We start from the raw sequence: 20,061 nt of genomic DNA, 5'->3' as shown, positions 1-20,061 counted from the left end.
TGTATCTTCCATTTAACTGTCAATTCATTCAAATAAGGTTAGGGTGCTAAAATGGTCTACCTAACAAAATTTAGTTAAATAATTTAATAAAAAATAGACCACGGTACTTGAGCCCTTTTTTTTGAATCAAAATTCACACATGTCGACAAATCTAAAGTGTTGACAGTTGACAATACACAAATCACAACATCACTAAACGACAAAAGACCCCAAAACCATCCTCGCCTGAAAAGTCCCTCCTGTCGACGTCTAAACCATGGTCATGTTTGTCACCTTCTAACTCTAACTAACTCAACTAGTCAAACTAACCATAGTTAATTCAAACTCCTCTGTAATACAGTACTATTTTGTCTCAATCAAAATTATAATTTTAATTTCAATTTCAATTTCCTTTTTCTTCTTCCAGAGAGTAAGAGAGAAGAACGAAGACCCAACACAGAGACGACTTTGCAAAATTCTGTCTTTCTCTCTCTAGTAAATTTTTTTATTTTGTTTTAGCCGTCGACATAGAGAGCTGTTCCTATTGTGATCTTCGGCGTTTGAATCGGTTCTTTACTTCAATCATTTTCGTCGAAACGTTTGAAATTGTTTTTGGATAGTTGTTATCAAGCACAGTTGAATGTCCGAAAATTCACATATTTGGGCAAAATCTCTAATTTATTTGTTTGGTTATGTTTCTATAGAGTGAAAAAGCTTCCATTAACTTCGATATTGGATTGTACTGTGGTCGCCGGCGATCAATTTACCGGTATTACAGGCGATTTGTTCTGGGTCTTAATCATTGTTCGAGCTCAGAGCTGATTTTAAGTCGTGGGTTTTGTTAATTAGGTTGTTTGTTAATCTGGGTTTTGGTAAGAAACTGGTAGGTGTGAAGAGAAAAAGCAAGATTGACTGGAAGTTAGAGAAAACTTTAGTGGAACCCTAGAAAGTAGAAATTTAATCTCAATAGTCTCTTCGAATTCTTCGAGAAGACAAATGCCCTAGATTTCGTTCTTTTGTCCACCCAAAATAACCCTAGAACAAATTTCATCACCATGCCGGCTGACGTTGATAACTCATCCGCCATGAATGATTCCACAGCTTCAGGCGAAGCGAGCGTCTCTTCTTCCGGCAATCAAATAGTACCCGCAAAATCAACATCAAAGAAGAAGCGAAATCTCCCTGGAATGCCAGGTAAAATCATCGAACTAATTCTCCAAATATGTATCGAATAGTTGAAATTATATATATATAGATGTTAATATATCTGTTTATTTTTGTTTATAGATCCAAACGCGGAGGTGATTGCTCTGTCTCCGAAATCTCTGATGGCAACGAATCGATTCGTTTGCGAAATCTGCAATAAAGGGTTTCAGAGGGACCAGAATTTGCAACTCCATCGCAGGGGACATAACCTTCCATGGAAGCTTAGACAGAGGTCAAGCAAGGAGGTTCGGAAGCGAGTCTACGTCTGTCCGGAGCTGTCGTGCGTTCATCACGATCCTTCGCGAGCATTGGGCGATCTCACGGGGATAAAGAAGCATTTCTGTAGAAAACACGGCGAGAAGAAGTGGAAATGCGAGAAGTGTTCCAAGAAATACGCCGTTCAGTCCGATTGGAAAGCTCACTCCAAAATCTGTGGAACCAGAGAGTACAAATGCGATTGTGGGACTCTGTTTTCAAGGTTTTTGATCTTTCAATCTCTGTTCAATTCTCTGTTTATCAATTCAGTTCTTCATATATAGAGAGAGTGTTTCTGAAGTTAATTTTGTTATGATTCATGAAAGGAGGGATAGCTTTATCACACACCGGGCTTTCTGTGATGCATTAGCAGAAGAGTGTGCGGCGGTGACACCTCCGACTGTAGATGAAAACCCAAAATTTCAAACTTTGGCTTCACCACCACCACCACCAACTCTTCCTCCATCAACTGCTATAATTTCTTCTGTTTTGCCTATTCGGAGTGCAGGTATTTTGACCCAAATCTGGAAGTTTTTAAATTTATTAGTTTTGGGTTTTGTCGGATGCTTGTTTTAGCTGCACTAACCAACAAAAAATCTTTGTTGTTTCTCTCTCTAGATCTTGAGTTTGTTGATTTTGTCTGTTGCTGATCTTTGTTCCCATCTGTCTGTATAGATATTAATTAGATTAGTAACTGATCTGAGACTAGAGAATAGGAACTAGAAAGTACTTAAGAAATATGGCTGTTGGAGGAGCTTTTAAGATTCAATCTAAGCAATATTGATAAAGAAATATAAAGCCCTTTGATACTCAAAAGCTAAAAAAAGAGACAGAAACAGAAGTGGGTTGAGACTTGAGAAAGGAACTTTGTTGATTCTCTCCTTTTACTTCCGAAAAAGTTCTTTAATAAAAAAGCTTACTTTTTTGCATCTCTTGACATTGATAAGTAATTCTTTTTCTTTTTCTTTTTTTTTTTGTTTTTAATGTTACAGAGTTGACAGAAAATTCTAATCCCACTCAGATCTTAGAAAATAAGCAATTAACAACTGGGTTAACTGGAAGCTGTAGCAGTAGTAGTAGCTCAAGCAGGAGTGGAAGTTCAAGCAGTAATGTACTTGCAAGCTTGTTTGCCTCATCAACAGCTTCCGAAAGTTTGCAACCTCATCAAACACCTAGTTTTACAGACCTAATCAGATCAATGGCTCGTCCTGGGCCTACCCCTGACCTTGCACCCTCTTCATCCACAGAGCCAATTTCTCTTTGCCTTGCAACGAATCACGGGTCGTCAATTTTTGGAACTGCAGGACAGGAACGTCGGCAGTATGCACCGCCTCCTCAGCCTGCGATGTCTGCTACAGCATTACTACAGAAAGCAGTTCAGATGGGTGCTACAGCGACAAATGCATCATTGCTGAGGGGGTTTGGGATTGTTTCTTCCACGTCATCTCCATCGGGGCACCAACAGTGGAAGCAAATGGAGCCAGAGAACGAATCATTGGCAGCTGGACTTGGACTTGGGCTGCCGTGTGATGGGAGTTCGGGTCTGAGAGAATTGATGTTGGGGACTCCATCTGTGTTTGGTCCCAAGCAGACTACACTTGATCTTCTCGGGTTGGGCATGGCTGCCGGTGGCGGCCCTACTAGTGGGCTATCGATGCTAATGACCTCCATTGAAGGCGGCTTTGACGTTGCTGCTGCAGCTGCATCATTCGGTGGTGGCGATTTCGTGGGCAAAGACATTGGCAGGAGTTCATGAAATAAGGGGAAAAAAAGGTGGTTTTTTGATATAGAAGACCATACATCTCTCAACTTGATCTGGTGGAGATCTATGCTGTCCACAGGTAAGCTTAACATGAAAAAATGAAATTATAGGCTTTTGGATGAATTTGAATGTGTTCCCGGATGTTTTCTTCCTTCTAGTATTATGGTATTATGTGACGTGGATGTGAATGTACGAGGCTGGTGCTAGTCAAAGCTTCAGAAAAACAACAGGGACACTTTGGTATGTATCTGATACTGTATATGTACGCTAGTTCAGTATTTATCAAGCTAAGACATCAAAGATTTTACCCAGAAAAACGTTGGAAAAAAAAAAGGCTTAGACATCATAGACAGAAGAGGTTTATTCGAAGCTTTATCATTTGAATCCTAGCTTTTTGGTTGAGAATTTTTCTTAGTTCAAAATTAAGCTGTTTTGGACGATTATTTCTGAATTTAACCTCTGTTCAGGTTAGGCCTATGGAATTAGTCAAACTTGATCCAACCTGAATTTTTGAATTATTTTTGTGCTTTGACCTAGAAAATGTATTTGTAATTTTATTTATATTTCCAAAATATTTTATTTTTAAAATAAATATCACAATGGTGGGTTGCTCTCTTGTGAACAATCTGAATACTCACTGGAAATAGAGCAGGGAAGTGATTTTTGTTACTTTTACACAGTTGTTCTTTTATATACTGCAAACGATTTTTCAAATTCGATGTCTTTTTTTGGGACAGAAGAAATATTATACCATAAATTAATTCTAATAAAATATGACACGATTGATTGTAAAGGGACAACTGTGAAGTTTGAGAATAACTTTTACACACTATTAGATGATCATGTTCAACATCACCGGAACGAAGACTAAAATGGATGAGGCATCTTGGTTGATTGGACGGATAGGGTGGTACAAATAAAAAATGGGATGACACTTTTTCATTATTTGTTTGGAAAGAATGGAAAAAAAAATTTATATAATTTTTACTAATATATCATCATTATATAAAATTAGATAATATTTGGAACGGCTAAAAATGAAAAACATATTTGTGATAATTATCCTCCTTCCTCTTTCCTCTTCTGTAAGGAAGCTTTATCTCTTTTCCCTTCCCTTCAAACATGGCTATTATACACCATTGGGTTTTCAGGCGGCAAGAGATACTACAATCATTGCATGTTTTCAGTTGGCAACAGATACTACCATCATTGCATGTAAAAAATACTCCGTAAAAGCTATTGCTATCCTTTTTGCAATATGTATACGGAGTATTATATAAAAATCATTCCACTGCCAGGATTTGAACCTGGCTTCTTGGTAAGAGAATTGCCAATGTGCTACAGTAAATTTCTCTTGTTTAGATAATGAGATTAATCTTTGTAAACATTTTTTTACTTATTACCACAAATATTCGACTTTGGACAAAAAAAAATATTCCACTGCCAGGACTTGAAACTGATTCTTGCTTACAGAATTGCCAATGAGCTACAGTAGATCTTATTGAAAATTTTTATTCTACTGCCAAGAATTCAACCTGGAATCTTATCAAGAGAATTGCCTACCGTGGATTTTTCTGTCAAGTTAATGAAAATTAATCTTATTTAACAATTTTCTTATAAAATATAACCCATGCATGAATAATGAATAATACTGTAAAGATTATTATTTATTTCTATTAAATTTAGAGAGAAGCGGATCTACAAATTGCTTCTATTCAAAATATTAATTTTTAAGACTGAAAACTTTTCAAAAAAAAAGTTTTACTTATCAAAAAAAAAAGACTGAAAACTTTTCAAAATAGAATCTTTCCCAAAAAAATTAGGATTTGTTCGGCGCAGATAGATCTAGATAGTACAGGCAATGTATGCCTAAATAGAATAAAAATCTAATGTACTTTCTTTAAACTTTGTTATTATAAAGTATATTTATAATAAAATTTGAGGGGAAAAAAGGTTCATAAAATTATATATTATATTTAAAAAATTATATAGTTTTTTTTTCTTTGCACTTTTATCTATTTTTTATAGAAAAAATTAGCATCATTGCATGATGTTGTAATAGAATGTAGATAAGCAAAATGTAAAGCTCCCAGCTCTCTGGAGTCTGGGTTACAATATTGCCAACCTCATAAGAATAAGCGCAATTGTAACCTTATATAGTGGATTGGGTTGCCTTGTGCAATGGATAAGCAAAATGTAAAGCTTTCGCTCTCAAATTCGCTTTTGCTTTCGTTCCCACTCTATGTGACTTAGATTGCGCAACTTATAACTTGTTTAGTGCTTATTCACACACTCCCATGTCACATCCTCTTACACAGTTTGCCACAATCATTTCCCTTAAGGGCCCAATGCCCTTTTTGGCCACACTTTTGGCTGGGCTCCGATTTTGATACAATTTGTATTGACCCACTCCATCCACCACATGATATAATATTGTTCATTTTAGTCATGAGCCTGTAAAGTTTTGTTCTTGAACTTTACCCTCCTCATATCATTCGGAGATAGAACCAGTATATATATATATATGCATATCACGGTTATCACCATCACATTCTCCAGGTGAAGTAAGTTACAAAATTAATGTCACTCTTACACTCCGAGCTCAATCTCAATCTCAAGCTTTGCACCCTGTCTTGCTCCTATTTTTACTTTATGTGACTTAGATTTTGTCGCTTTTACGTTCTGACTCCGTGTGATTTAGATTGTGCAAACTTATAGTTGTCGAGCTCACCAGGTGCCTATTCACACCTGCCCAAATAGGTGGCCACACTACAGGACTAGTTTATGGTTATTATAAATGAGTAGAGAAAGTGCCAAAGCGGAAAATAAAATAAATAAATAAAAGATGAAGAAGCAGTGTTAAAATATTGGTCCTAAAATTTGTAAAAGGAGTACAAAAAATAGAATATGTCTGAATATCAATTATTTTTTTTTATTTTTTATTATTTATTTGTAAAGACATCCCATGATTCCAAACGCTTCAATTTTAGCTCTAGAGACATTCTTTATAACACTTTCAAATAAATTATCCTAAAAATTTTAGGGGTCATGCTCCAACTTTCAAAAAGATTAAGAAGAAGATGCGTTTCTCCCCAGAAGACATACAAGCTTCTTCATTCAAATTTTAGGATATAATTTGTATTGATATAATTTGTATTGACCCACTCCATCCATCACATGATATAATATTGTTCATTTTAGTCATGAGCCTATAAAGTTTTGTTCTTGGACTTTACCCTCCTCATATCATTCGGAGATAGAACCAGTATATATATATATGCATATCACGGTTATCACCATCACATTCTCCATGTGAAGTAAGTTACAAAATTAATGTCACTCTTACACTCCGAGCTCAATCTCAATCTCAAGCTTTGCACCCTGTCTTGCTCCTATTTTTACTTTATGTGACTTAGATTTTGTCGCTTTTACGTTCTGACTCCGTGTGATTTAGATTGTGCAAACTTATAGTTGTCGAGCTCACTAGGTGCCTATTCACACCTGCCCAAATAGGTGGCCACACTACAGGACTAGTTTATGGTTATTATAAATGAGTAGAGAAAGTGCCAAAGCGGAAAATAAAATAAATAAATAAAAGATGAAGAAGCAGTGTTAAAATATTGGTCCTAAAATTTGTAAAAGGAGTACAAAAAATAGAATATGTCTGAATATCAATTAATTTTTTTTTTTTTATTATTTATTTGTAAAGACATCCCATGATTCCAAACGCTTCAATTTTAGCTCTAGAGACATTCTTTATAACACTTTCAAATAAATTATCCTAAAAATTTTAGGGGTCATGCTCCAACTTTCAAAAAGATTAAGAAGAAGATGCATTTCTCCCCAGAAGACATACAAGCTTCACGACTGCTTAAGATATTACAAAGTGAAAATCTGTTTGACTATCTCAAAAAACATAGTTGAATCTGAAACAACTTAGCTTTATCACACTTCTATCTATTTTATTAAGTCATAATCTCACTTTTTTTTTTATTATTATTTTTTTATTGTAGGTGAGATAAAAAAAAAAAAATTAATAATTAAAAATTGTTAAAATAGGTCAAAAATAACTTATTTATCCAAGTCAAGTAATAAGTTAATTTTGTTAAATCAATCAAATTTGTTAAACGGTCTTCATCTAGATTTTACCTTACTTTATCACTTGGAATTGGTTTGGATATAAAAATTTTAAATTTGGACACCTGCCGAAATTCATATTTGAAAGGAGTACCATGAAAATTAACCAACTATTTTTTAAGATAAATAGTATATAGTAAGAGAAATATACACTAAAAAGATAAATAATATAATTACCTAAAAAAAAGAGTGCACTAGTATATCTTATTTTTTACTTGATAAATGTGTTTTAGCCAGTTTGAGACAAGGAAGAAAGAAAAAAAAAAAAGAAAAAAGAAGAAGAAGATAAATTATGAAAATATCAAAAGGTTATAAATAAGCATGGTTAATTGATCTATTAAAAAAAAAAATTGAGAATTTTAAAATCCAATATAATATATATATATTTTTTGCCAATACCCCCCATATCATTTCTCGATCCATCATTTCGCTAATTTGCTAGTAGTAAGGGGGTAAATGAGTAATTGCAAGCCTTCACTTTTTTTATTCCCTTGTTGTTTTAGTTTGGGTTACAGTGAAGGGTAAAACCTCACGCCAACTTGAGGGGAGAGAGAGAGAGAGAGAGAAGAAGACGACGAACAGAACAGAGCTCCGAAGCCCTTTCGGTCTTCGGAGCTTTCTGTGAACCACCTTGCTTTCTAGTGTTTTCATTCTCATATCGATCGAGTACAGCCCCGAGTTTGTCTTCACAGGTTCCTTTTAAACTCATCTTCTTTCGACCAAGCTTGATTTTCTTGATTATATCATTATAATCATTATTTTTTGCTTTATATTCTCAAGCATATTCGAAAATTTCAGAAGGTGTTCTTCATTTTCCTTTAGTTTACAATTTTTTCATCTGGAAATATTTACATATATGTATATATGTACATGGATTAAATTAGAAATACAGACTTCCTTACCTGCCTCATTTTCTCTTCATATATCAGGTTGCAGAATTTCAATACATTGTTATCGAAGAACCCTAAATCATATACGAGAAATTATTGGAGTTAACCTTCTATATATGAACTGAATTAAGGGTTATTTACTCAGGGGAGTGAAATGCCATCCGGTTTTATTTCAAATCTGAACACTGCTTTCTGTTGTGGTTTTCAAAAATCTATAAGACTGCAACGAGGCCGTTCCTGTAATTCGATAGAATTGCTTCTTAGTAAGCGAAGATTCTCGATTTTGAGTTGTGGGTTGTGTTATTCTTCCCCGGTTCCCAGTCACACGAGCATACCCAGTAGACCCTTTACTTCAAGACTAGTTTGTGATTTGGGTAATCAGAAAAATAATCTATTTGTTGTTGGAGCTGTATCTCAAACACATTCCGCTACGTTTGTTACTGGATTAACCGGTCTGGTTTCTGAGTATCCAAGCAATCAGTGTTGTAGAAAAGCAATGGCTGCTTCTGGTTCCAAAGCTGCCTCCAGAGATCTTATTGTCGATACCTTCATCACAAGTTGTGGCAATGTGTCAAATTTTGTAAAACCCACGGGTGTTTATTTCAGTGATAGGAATCTTCAGAGTTGCCGCAAAGCTAGCATGAGTCTGAGAAATAGAGAACCAACCAATGCCCGGTTAAGTTTTGGTTATTTTATATTTGATGTTACACGGAGGTCTTGCAATCCACTTGTTGGATCATGGTTGAGAGACTTCCATACCTCCTCTTCTCCAAACTACTCTGATCGGGCTGTGCCTGATGTGTCATTCGATGAATCATCATGTGATGAACAGGTTGGAAATGCTGCAGTCTCAGCTGATCAGTACGTGCTCCCATCTTGTGTTTAATTTAGTTTACATATTTTTCCTGGAAATCTATCTGATAATTGTTACTCTACTTTTGCAATTTCAACTGTTAGTTTAGTCTAATTTAATTGAAGTAATGATTGGAGGTTTAGTAATACGTAACTCTGGACCTACTCTTTAATTTTGGAAAATGGTATGTTGTTCCCTAATCATCAATCCCTAGCAGCAAAAGGGAGTTAAACAGGATACAGATTTTAGTTATCAGCAAAAGGTTCCAGCGATTGTACTTTGACACAGAAAGAAAAGGCGGAAAACACCAACTTACCAAAACAAATAAAAAAAAAAAAACACCAAAACCGATGCATAACCATGGAATTTAAGTGTGATAGAGTGGCTACACCTGGCAAAATTGTGTGATAGAAAACTCAAAAGAAGGGAAACAAGATGCTAGATCTTATAATGAAGGCTGGCAGTTGATATCTCTATATTATTAAACTAAATCATAGTTCTCATACTAAACATGTGTAGACCCCTGCATAAACATTCATGTTCTATAAAGCTTATGGTATGCACAAATGCAGTCCTGGAAGCGCACAAAATTTTTTCCCTAGTGCCCACTTAACTGAAGTACTATAAGAAGAATATTTTCCTAAGTGGAATGTTTTTGTTGTGTATCCTGGACCTTTATTGTATGAAATTTGTAGTCCTCTTTGATGAGAAGGATAAAACTCTTGAAATTTGTACTTCTAATTGGTTGTGTAACTGACATCTACTAGAGTGAATATTTATTAGGGGACTGAAATATTATTTTGAGCATGGGATAGAGTCCTGCCTAAAAGAGACAATTAGAGAATGAATGAAAGGTCAAAGTAGCAGTATAGCAAGTTTTCTTTGATTGTGTAATGATCTCCCTGCAGTTTCTCCTAATTATTACTGCTTGTTTTTGACATCAGAAATATTGTGGGTGACAGAACCTTGAAGCTGCTTTCTGGATCATGTTATCTGCCCCATCCTGATAAAGAAGAAACGGGAGGAGAGGATGCACACTTTATTTGTGTAGATGAACAAGCCATTGGTGTAGCAGATGGTGTTGGTGGCTGGGCAGATGTGGGTGTTAATGCAGGATTATTCTCCCGTGAACTAATGTCACATACAGTGACAGCAATTCAGGACGAGCCGAAGGGTTCTATTGACCCCTCTAGGGTGCTGGAGAAAGCTCATTCAATCACAAAAGCCAAGGGCTCCTCAACAGCCTGCATCATAGCCCTTACAAACCAGGTTTGCTGTATATCCTTACCTCATCTATCCATAATATAGGAAAACCATGTTCTCTTTGATCAATGTCATCAAATGACCTATTGGTATAGAAAAAGATCCATGTCTGTCATTAATGAGCATGAAAAATGATTGCTTTCTGGATGGCAGGATTATTGCTACTCTCATTGTGAGCTTTTCCTTGATATAGACAATCCGGCAATTTTGTGAACTTTTTATGGTGAATTAGATGTTAGTTTAGGATGAAAGTTATTATGCTGTTGTCTTTTGGCTGGCTAAAACAGTGGTTTCAAATCCACTTCTAGGGTGGAGGTTTGGTCTGGATTAGCATTTCAAGGGACAAATAATTTTCTAAAAAAATAACTATTGTATCATTAGGATTACAAAACTGTTATCTGTAATTGCAATTACTAAGGATCTGTTTGGTGTAGTTTTTTTAAAAACTTTTCAAGAATTCTTGAAAATAGAAAACTAGTTTTAGAGAACTAAAAAAAAGAAAAGACTGTTTTCTTGACATGTGTTATCTCATTTTTCTGGAGAATAGCTTTCAGAAAACTAGTGATCAAATAAAGTTTTGAATTGTTATGTGTTTCTATTTTCTGAAGACAGAAATCTAATTTTAATAAACTGAACCAAGCAGGTCCTAAGTTTCTCAAGTCTACACCTGGAACTGTAACACAACTGAAACCACTTGGCTGTTTTCTATGAATTGTAATGTCTTAAGTTCTTAACACAACAGTCACAAATCTCATATATAGTGAATGAACTGGCCACTCTTCTGACCATGAGAAATATTCTTGGACATGGATTACATAAAGGGGTTTAACTTAGCCTAAAAGATGCCGTAAGCCTGTTAGAAGCAAAGTCTGAAGAGTTATTGTCGTATAATGAGCTCTAGCTCATTTAATATTAAGCATTGTTTTGTTAAAGGAGATTCTGAGATGGGAGTTTAACTCCACCCCACCACCCAACAACAACAACCAAAAAAAAAAAGTGGACTGGGCCAATAGTTGGGGTGAGTTAGGGGTCAATCAGGTTGGCTATGATGCATTTATCTTTTCATGTTGTTGATTACCAATACCGAATGGAGATTCTTGTTGGATTTGCCTAGAGTGCTACTTAGCTTTAAAGTTCCAGCTGTCCTTCACCGGTTTGAAGTTGTTATTCTTCCTTCCATTTTTACTTTCATGATGCTAGGGTCAAATTTGTGTAATTACTTCCTCTGGTGTCATTATAAACTTCTGTAAATCAACTGTTTTTTAGGGTGAAAATTGCTCAAGTTTGAACTCTAAATACACGTGTGATCTTTGAAATGTGAAAACCTAGGGTCATTTACTTCTTATTACTGACTGGATTAATCTGATTTGCCAATTGCAGCAGGGTATTCATGCAATTAATCTAGGGGACAGTGGATTTATTGTAGTCAGAGAGGGATGCACTATCTTCCAATCCCCTGTGCAGCAGCATGGTTTCAATTTTACATATCAACTGGAAAGTGGCAACGGAGGTGATCTACCAAGTTCTGGTGAGGTCAGTTAATGAACTGCTTCGCCTTGTATTTATTTCTTTAGTAGCAGTACTTTAATTGAACTAAAACTATGAATTTGTTGTGGTTTGTGATTATGTTGATGAAAGATTAGATGCATCTTATGGCCATGTTGAATGTGAAAATTTAACCATTTTTGTATACCACAACCTCAGCTTTCCAGTAGCTGCATCACACTCTTATTCCAGCTTTGCAATTGGCTAGTCAGAAGGCTTATAAACTGTTCATTCATTTAATCATTTTGGAAGCATCTTAGTAGTATAGGGATGGCAAATTTCCCATCCCCGTCGGGTTCCCGCCCTGCCCCGCCCTATTTATAGCGGGGATGGGGTAAACCCGCCCCGCCCCGATTAAGTGTTAAATTACTAATATACCCTTACATTTAATAATTTATTAAGAAATTAGATTATATATATATATATGAAAATAAGAAAAATTATGTTTTTTTAAAAAAATAATATAAGTTAATCGGGGCTGGGGATGGGGCGGGGACGGGGATAAGGGGTTAGGGGCGGGTGTGGGGGTGGTGGTAAAATTTTAAGCGGGGATGGGGATTGAAAAATTCAGCGGGGATGGGGATGGGGAATGAGATCCCCGCCCCGCCCCATTGCCATCCCTATAGTAGTAGGGACTGGAAAGCACATATCTGTTCATTAAACCCATGAACATTTTGTTTGTTTTATGCAAATTTTTGGTGTTCTTTTTACTTCTAATTTTGCATGATTTCTTATATGTTTTTCAAGCCTCACACGTAGTAAATCTCATCCGATACTAACCGGTGATGCTATAATCGAGTCATTGACCGATATCGCGAGTTTAAACCATGGTTCCAGACCCTTTCTCACCCTACAAGCTTTCATTAATCCAACTCCACCTTTAAACCAATCGTAGATAGCGTTATTTCAAGTTCCGTAAAGCTTCCCTTCAATTGCTGTTCAATTCTGGGTTTTTGGCCGGGGTAGGTTTTAGCTTTCGTTCTGTAACAAGAATAATGTGAGATGTTGCAATGCCTATAATTGAAATATCACAACATAATAGCATATACAAGGACCCTATTGTCCTTGTGTAGTTATCGTAAAAATTTGTGCACTTGAATAGGTGCATAGTGTATACTAAGGTAAAACTTGCTAATTCCGGTATGAATCCAAAAAATTGTGATCATAACTGATTTAATACCATAAATTAAGACCATAACTGTCTGAATCCAGAGCACATTCTAGCTATAAACTTCATGGATTTAGAGTTTTGGATCCTGATATTTTTCCTGTTGAGGGCTTCTTGTTTGCCAAAATGTATTATTTCCATCTGATTCAAATATAAAAAGAGATTACGCCTGAATGGGTGTCTTATCTAATCCCTCAGTTAAGATGTTTATTATCTCCTTTCATAGACTGTTAAAGAATTGATTGTTTTGGAGTTATTTCACGGGTTTTGGGATAAATGTTGGCAGGTTTTTACGATTCCAGTTGCACCAGGAGACGTTGTTGTTGCTGGTACAGATGGATTATTTGATAACTTGTATAACAATGAGATAACTGCTGCTGTTGTACACGCGGTTAGGGACGGCTTGGGGCCCCAGGTAACAGCCCAGAAGATTGCTGCATTGGCACGCCAGAGAGCTCAGGACAGAAACAGGCAGACACCGTTTTCCACTGCTGCTCAAAATGCTGGCTTCCGTTATTACGGTGGCAAACTTGATGATATTACTGTTGTTGTTTCTTATATCACCAGCTCGACCTAAATGTGAGTTTCTTTGTCATCACTCTGTTTTGTGTGTATGAGCAATGCTTTGTATGGTAATACAGAAACATGAAGCATGTTATTCTATTTTTTGTCACAGACACTGTAAGAACGTCAACATTGACATCCAAGAAAGCTTTCTTCCCCTCTTAAAATTATTACTGCCATAAACATGCAGTAGAAGTTGAACATCAAGAAGTTTGTTTTCCCCTCATCCTCTATAAATCCTTCTGTGTGCGACTTGAGGAGATCTACCAATTCAATAGGTTGTTTTTCCCTCATCCTGTAAAATTCCTTTTGAGAATTAGTAAACCACCTTGAGGTCAAACTGATAAATTGTGAAAATTTTAGGAAGATTAGGTGAAATAACAAAAAGGTATGGCTCATTCAAATTTTATGGCCAAAGAATTTGTGAAATTTCGAATTTTAACTTTCCCATTTAGAGGGTGGTTCAAAACTTTATGCTGTGAGTTAGCTTTAAGACAATTGTGAAAAATATCAAGAAATTAGATGAGAAGTCGAGTTCATCTCAAAAATTCTTGGCCAAAGGATTATAGAGAACTAGTGAAAATTTCAGGGTTCAGAGCTCTCTAAAGCATATGCCGAGATGAAAGTTTGGAAATCATGCACATTTAATTGAAAGATTGGAAGCCGATCGAACGTGAACTCGACAAAACTCCTAGGACCACTTGGTACATTAACATCTCAAATGAGCAATTTAATCTTCTAAAAGCAGAGGCCAATGTCCTGAAAGCAGTGATTTTGGTTTCTAGAGATTTGGTCAAAAATGAAGATCGGAAGACAGTTCACCGTGGCAAAGAACCAGTAACTCTACATAGACCAATGTAGTCAGAAACTCGGATCTCAAAACTACTTATTACACAAATAAACATTGAACCTAAATACATAACTCCCTGAAAGTTTTTATTGATCTATATGCATAAGCAAACACCACCAGCTGAGTAATTGGATTCACACGAAAGACTATCAGACCTTCCATATTTTCTTCAGAACTCTCCTACCCTCTTCCCCAGGTCCTTCACCCCTCCCCCGTTCTTCTCTCTCCCTAGCTTCCTCTTCCCTCTCTTGTTTTCTTTTTCTGGCCTCTTCAGCTGCTTGTCTCTGTTCTTCTTCTCGTTGCCTAGCCTCTTGTTCCTCCCTCTGTGCTGCTTCTTGTCTTCTCCACTCTCTCTCCTGCTCTCTTTGTGCCTCTCTCTTCCTAGCCTTCTCTTCCTCTCTGATTCTAGCTTCCTCCTCCTGTTCCCTTGCCTGGGCTTCCTCTTCCTCTCTCCTTGTAGCCGCCTCCTCTTGGAGCGTCTTAGCTTTCTCTTCCTTCCTCCTGGCTTCTTTCTCTATTTCCTCCTCTTCCCTCCTAGCTTCCTCCTCCTCTCTTCTCCTTGCTTCCTCTTCCTCTTCCTCTTCCCTCCTAGCTTCCTCCTCCTCTCTTCTCCTGGCTTCCTCTTCCTCTCTCCTCCTAGCTTCCTCCTCTTCTCTCCTTGCCGCCTCCTCTTGCCTTCTCTTAGCTTCCTCTTCCTCTCTTTCCTCCTCTTCCCTCCTAGCTTCCTCTTCCTCTCTTCTACTGGCTTCCTCCTCCTCTCTCTTTCTAGCTTCCTCCTCCCTCCTCCTGGCTTCTTCTTCCTCTCTCTCTTTAGCTTCCTCTTCCTCTCTCTCTTTAGCTTCCTCCTCTTCCCTCCTTCTGGCCTCTTCCTCCTCCTGTCTTCTCTTTTCTTCCTCTCTTTTTTTAGCTTCCTCTTCTTCCCTCCTCCTGGCCTCCTCTTCCTCCTCTCGTCTTCTCTTTTCTTCCTCCCTCTTTCTAGCTTCCTCCTCCTCCCTCTTCCTGGCTTCTTCTTCTTCTTCTCTCCTCTTTTCTTCCTCCCTCCTCCTTGCCTCCTCTTCCTCTCTTTCCTTCTCAATTTCTTCCTCCATTGCTTTTTCTTCTTCCTCGGCGCAAGATGTGCAATCTAGTATGATTGATTCACCCTGTGGAGCTAAAAGCTGTTCAATGGTTGTATTGGGAACATTGAAGGACACAGCTAGGATTTGCTTGTCAAGAGTTTGGAGCACAGAGCTTTTCCCTGCAAGGAACTGAGGATGGTTTTTCTTTGTTGTGGTGCTGAATCCCACCAAAACAAGCGAGTCATTGTTAAAGGACATTTGAGCCATAGGATGAAATCTTGGCACGACAAATACGTCACCTTCCTCGACCCTAAACCTCATGTTTTTGCACTCCGATTCTTTCGCAGTGCTAGGACAGACCACCCGAATCATTCCTTGCCCTTTTACTACTGTCGTTATCTCTGTAGCCGTTGGGTTCCAGTGTGGCCCCATCATCGATCCCTTTAAGAACACATCAATTAAAGGAGATTAGAATCAATGAACCTATCAGTTATGTATCATCTTAACGATTACATGATAAGAGAATGCAATAAATAGATCTCTGGCAACTGACCTTGGTCAAGTTCACCATGAAAACGCCAATATTGGAACCCCTTAGCGCGTTCAAGTCTTTCTTGGTTACTATGAGGCTCCATCCGTTACAATTCTTAAAATCTGGATCTGCACTCAGAATGTTGAATGTTCTGGTTTTCTCCTTTTTGTTGTTGATATCGAACATGCTGTACCCTTTGCTTCCTATGATACCTTTCATGAGCTGAGCTTCCCACTCCCAGAATGTTCTTGCTTTCTTTGGCACCCCGTGCACAATTGCCGGTTGCTTTGTGCCTTGTGTTATTTCTCGTATCAGTTCCTCAGGGACCTATAACCATCCATTTTCAACACATCTATTAGATTTAACAAGCTAGACATAAATGACTTGGAACTATTGTGTAGAATCAGTCCTCAGAAGGCCTACCTTAAAATTATGTAGAAATTAAGTGTTGTTGCAATCAAATGTAGAAATAAAATAAGATTGGAATAGCTTTTAACATGAATCACAATCTGAAATGATATTTTTCTCATTGTTATTTCTGAATTACTCTAATATACAACATCTCATTTGCTGTCTGTTGATATGTTATGTTCTCATTTACTCGGAACGGATTCTTGAGAGGACATGGATGGTTGAAATAACACCATATTTCTAAATAAAATAAGGGTTAAATGAGATTTCTGGTGTACCTTGAAGGATGCTTGGAGGACTCTCCTATCAAACCCTAGGACCAGATCGCGGACGCTCGAGTATGCCCCAACTGATGGTTGCTGTATTATAGTAATGCAATTTTTGTAACACAAACAGTCAGCTATTAAACAAGAAAAAATGTTTTATTCTACCCAAAAATAAATAAATAAAAACTTACATGCAAGTCATCATCAGAATTAGCAAAGAGGGCATTAATTCTAAGCTTTTGCCTCTCTGGTTCTAAGTTGCTTTGTACAAAGAAGACAGTGCCAGGAGTGAGTCTGTAGACATCTCCTTGGCGTAATCTGACGCGTCTCATTTCATCCTCAGCTGCCCAACTCAATCTCCCACTCCCTACACCCAACAGTGGGTATATATATATATATAAGAAAGGGAATATACAAGAAATGCACTTCACATGTATTTTTGTCAAGTTATACTATGAAAAATGGTGTGAGTTTTGAATGATATAGCATGCACCTGAGTGGACATAGAACACCATGTCTGCATGGAGAATTACAGGAAGAAATAGGGCGTTTGGCTCCAATGTGATGAACTGAAGATGGTAGGACCCTCTTACTCCATCACTGATTTCGACGGCTGAGATCTCTCCATACTCCGTTGAAACAAGTGACCTCCTATGCTGTTTCTTCACCAGAGGTCCCATAAATGGGACATCCTCATCATCCAAAGCTGTTGCATTCAAAGTGATAACAAGAAAGCAAAACAAGAATATCAGAATTGGGAATGGCCGGAGCATAGCTATCTTCGACATTGCTAGAGAGAGAGAGAGAGAGAGAGAGAGAGAGATAGAGGAGAGAGAGAGATATGGTAGCTGAATGGGGAATGAGGATGGATTTATTGGGAAAGGTGACGAGGAGTGGAATGAACTAGGTGGCACTATCAGTGACACGTGCTTGTTCAACGTGACACATGGCAGCTGCTTGAATCTAAGCAGATAAAGTCTCATGCAATTGTTTCCTTTTAGTTTCGTTTATCTTATTTTTTGGCGTTATAGACGATTTTCTGTTAGCAGAATTAGCAGGAAGAAATGGGCCGTTTTGTTTTGGACCAGATGGGTTTAGTTCTGAATTCATTAATCCTGCACATGGGTCATGACCAAAAAGCCCGGGTATTCTCGTCTTCATTTCAGGCTGAAATAAGCTAATAATATAGGCTGATTGGGGTGTGAAGGGCTAAAGTATTTAGGCCCGATCAAATTTGGGCCCGATCATGGGTTATAAATCTTAAGACAACCCAGCCTGTTAGAATCTGATTGATTTGTGAGTGAATAAATAATAAATACTCTCAAGAGAGCTCCATAATAAATAAAAAAAAGTTACAAGTTTTTTATATTTAACCACTGAATTAAGATATTTTTTTTAAATATGTAAAAATTTAAATGAATTATTTAATAAATCTTTCAATTCATTAATTAAAATAGAGGTCATAGCTAATGAGCTATCTTATAACTAGAAAAAATTATATTTGTTGTTTTATCAAAAACTGAAGTTTTTAATACCACTAAATATCGTTTGGAGGCTAAAAAGATTTGAAATTTTTTTAATGACAACAAAAACTGTAGATATCTTTTTGAATTTTAATTCAATGATAAATACTTAATCCATTTAAAATTAAGTGATGAATTGAATTATTGAACATACACCATAAAAATAAAGTGTAATTCAATAATTTTGCACAAATATTTTTGGGAAATTACTCCTCATCTTCTCCATATTTGCCTTGCTTGTGTGTAGTAAACCCTTTTAACATTATTGAACTAAGGGACATTTCCCATTGTGTGTGTGTGGAGAGAGAGAGAGAGAGAGAGAGAGGTAACCTCATGTGTATAATTAATATTAAATGTGGGGGAATCACATAAAATTAGAAATGATGGTGGGCACAAAGTGAAGTAGTTGAATCAAGGGGTATTTTTGAAAGCAAAATTAACATATCCCATGGATCACACCCTGTTGTAGTGAAAGGACCACCATTATTTGCTTCTCAAGACACAAGATACCCCCACCCTAATGCCATGTCTATATCACCATTACTTCTCTTACCCTTTGCCACTTTGCCTTTACTTTTTAGTTGTTAGGGCCGGGCTAGCTGTGGCTGATCAAGAAGTGCATGCCACAATCTTTATATGTATGATTTCAATCAGCCAGAATCTCAACCCCCCCTTTCTCTTCTTTTGTATTCCACAAGCTTCCCTCTCCCCACTACTTGCTTGCATCATCACACCTTTTATATTAATTATAACCTTAATTAATTAAATTCCAGATACAACCATTTAGTCACACTGTTAATCATAACTTATTTCATCACTTTAATTAACACACACACACATATATATATGTATATGCTTTTTGTTTGTACAAGAATATTTTCAGGAGCTGACATGACCAATTCAATATTAAAGCATGTTTACTTTTTGTAATATTCCAAAAGATAGACTTAGATGCTCAACTACTTGTATTATTTGATTTAAAATATGTACTACTCTCGGTTTCATGTGATGGCTATGGCTATGGCTCTTGCTGTCATAGCTAGCGTTAATATGTCCATTTCATTATCGTCATTCGATAAAGCTATCTCCATGCACAACTTAATTATAGCTCTTTGAATTTTGAATAATATTCTGTATGTTTAATTTTGACTTCAAAACTTTTTCCATAGTGTTATATAATGTATACATTTTTAAGAATGTATATTATACATGACAGGCAAGTTTGGTGTTGGTTATTTTATGCGCTAGACATTACCAATGATATGGTATAAAATGGAAGACTGAATCGAATAAATAATTTAAGATGATATTTAATATATAATTTAAGATACATAAAGTTATACCGGTATCATATTTTTTATTTTTAAAGAAAAGAGATTGGTTTAATTTTTTTAGATAAAAGAATTAAATATCTTAATTTAAAAAAAATTTAAAAAAAGAAAAGAAATAATAACAAAATATAATTTATTTGAAATATATGTATTGAATCAAAAAATCATTTTAGACATCTATATTTTTAAGAAGTTGGGACATTTATAAAGTAAATAACAAAAAAAAAAAGAAAAGTGAATAATATAAAGTTTTTTTTTTTTTTATGCATAAATTATTCATGAGGGTAGATTGGTCCAATTTATTAAATTGTAAAGTTAAAAAAGTCTCATAAACGGTTAAAGGGTAATTTGGTCAATTTTTCATATATAGGAGTATCTTTGTCCAAAAATAGGTAAGTTTTCGTCTAAATATCTTTTTACCAATCATCAAAGAGTGTGATTGTACTTTACCTTAAAAAAAAATAAAAC

General features: G+C 36.3%; 3 protein-coding genes across 5 annotated transcripts; 2 read left to right on the top strand and 1 right to left on the bottom strand.

The window, feature by feature from the left end:
• The first annotated feature begins 369 nt into the window (after window positions 1-369).
• On the top strand, window positions 370-3,877 carry LOC132282633 (zinc finger protein ENHYDROUS-like). The gene is made up of 4 exons (XM_059784375.1): window positions 370-1,173; window positions 1,267-1,663; window positions 1,767-1,948; window positions 2,433-3,877. Exons 1-4 carry the CDS (start codon window positions 1,035-1,037, stop codon window positions 3,194-3,196), a joined length of 1,482 nt encoding a protein of 493 aa, XP_059640358.1. The 5' UTR covers window positions 370-1,034; the 3' UTR covers window positions 3,197-3,877.
• Window positions 3,878-7,846: 3,969 nt separating this feature from the next.
• Window positions 7,847-13,789, top strand: LOC132283062 (probable protein phosphatase 2C 80). Of its 3 annotated transcripts, none has more exons than XM_059784944.1 (5): window positions 7,847-8,031; window positions 8,269-9,090; window positions 10,045-10,351; window positions 11,726-11,878; window positions 13,345-13,789. In XM_059784944.1, the coding sequence occupies exons 2-5, from the start codon at window positions 8,384-8,386 to the stop codon at window positions 13,633-13,635; spliced, it is 1,458 nt and encodes a 485-aa protein (XP_059640927.1). In that variant the 5' UTR covers window positions 7,847-8,031; window positions 8,269-8,383; the 3' UTR covers window positions 13,636-13,789. The 3 variants fall into 3 exon arrangements, with proteins under 3 accessions (XP_059640927.1, XP_059640926.1, XP_059640928.1); XM_059784943.1 differs by having other exon boundaries at window positions 10,027-10,351; XM_059784945.1 differs by having other exon boundaries at window positions 10,027-10,351; window positions 11,726-11,873; window positions 13,345-13,541.
• A 396-nt stretch (window positions 13,790-14,185) lies between these two features.
• Window positions 14,186-17,654, bottom strand: LOC132283064 (vicilin-like seed storage protein At2g18540). The gene is made up of 5 exons (XM_059784946.1): window positions 17,233-17,654; window positions 16,931-17,106; window positions 16,752-16,832; window positions 16,084-16,389; window positions 14,186-15,971 (listed from the first exon to the last, which is right to left on the bottom strand). Exons 1-5 carry the CDS (start codon window positions 17,525-17,527, stop codon window positions 14,622-14,624), a joined length of 2,208 nt encoding a protein of 735 aa, XP_059640929.1. The 5' UTR covers window positions 17,528-17,654; the 3' UTR covers window positions 14,186-14,621.
• Between the last annotated feature and the right edge of the window lie 2,407 nt (window positions 17,655-20,061).

Source organism: Cornus florida, unplaced genomic scaffold (assembly GCF_030987335.1).
Source record: "Cornus florida cultivar Cherokee Brave unplaced genomic scaffold, ASM3098733v1 CherokeeBrave_3.0.0_Hap2_Chr11, whole genome shotgun sequence".
In the NCBI taxonomy this organism is placed as follows: domain Eukaryota; kingdom Viridiplantae; phylum Streptophyta; class Magnoliopsida; order Cornales; family Cornaceae; genus Cornus; species Cornus florida.
This window is presented reverse-complemented; position numbering and strand designations above follow the sequence as displayed.

Bases quoted from the DNA above. Each gene is read 5' to 3' on its own strand.
- LOC132282633 (XM_059784375.1), top strand. From the start codon at position 1,035: ATGCCGGCTGACGTTGATAACTCATCCGCCATGAATGATTCCACAGCT. The intron at 1,664-1,766 runs GTTTTTGATCTT...GATTCATGAAAG, and splicing joins TGTGGGACTCTGTTTTCAAG to GAGGGATAGCTTTATCACAC. The intron at 1,949-2,432 runs GTATTTTGACCC...TTAATGTTACAG, and splicing joins TTTGCCTATTCGGAGTGCAG to AGTTGACAGAAAATTCTAAT.
- LOC132283062 (XM_059784943.1), top strand. From the start codon at position 8,384: ATGCCATCCGGTTTTATTTCAAATCTGAACACTGCTTTCTGTTGTGGT. The intron at 9,091-10,026 runs GTACGTGCTCCC...TTTTGACATCAG, and splicing joins GCTGCAGTCTCAGCTGATCA to AAATATTGTGGGTGACAGAA. The intron at 11,879-13,344 runs GTCAGTTAATGA...AAATGTTGGCAG, and splicing joins ATCTACCAAGTTCTGGTGAG to GTTTTTACGATTCCAGTTGC.
- LOC132283064 (XM_059784946.1), bottom strand. From the start codon at position 17,527: ATGTCGAAGATAGCTATGCTCCGGCCATTCCCAATTCTGATATTCTTG. The intron at 16,390-16,751 runs GTACACCAGAAA...GGATGGTTATAG, and splicing joins TCCTCCAAGCATCCTTCAAG to GTCCCTGAGGAACTGATACG. The intron at 15,972-16,083 runs GTCAGTTGCCAG...GTGTTCTTAAAG, and splicing joins TCATGGTGAACTTGACCAAG to GGATCGATGATGGGGCCACA.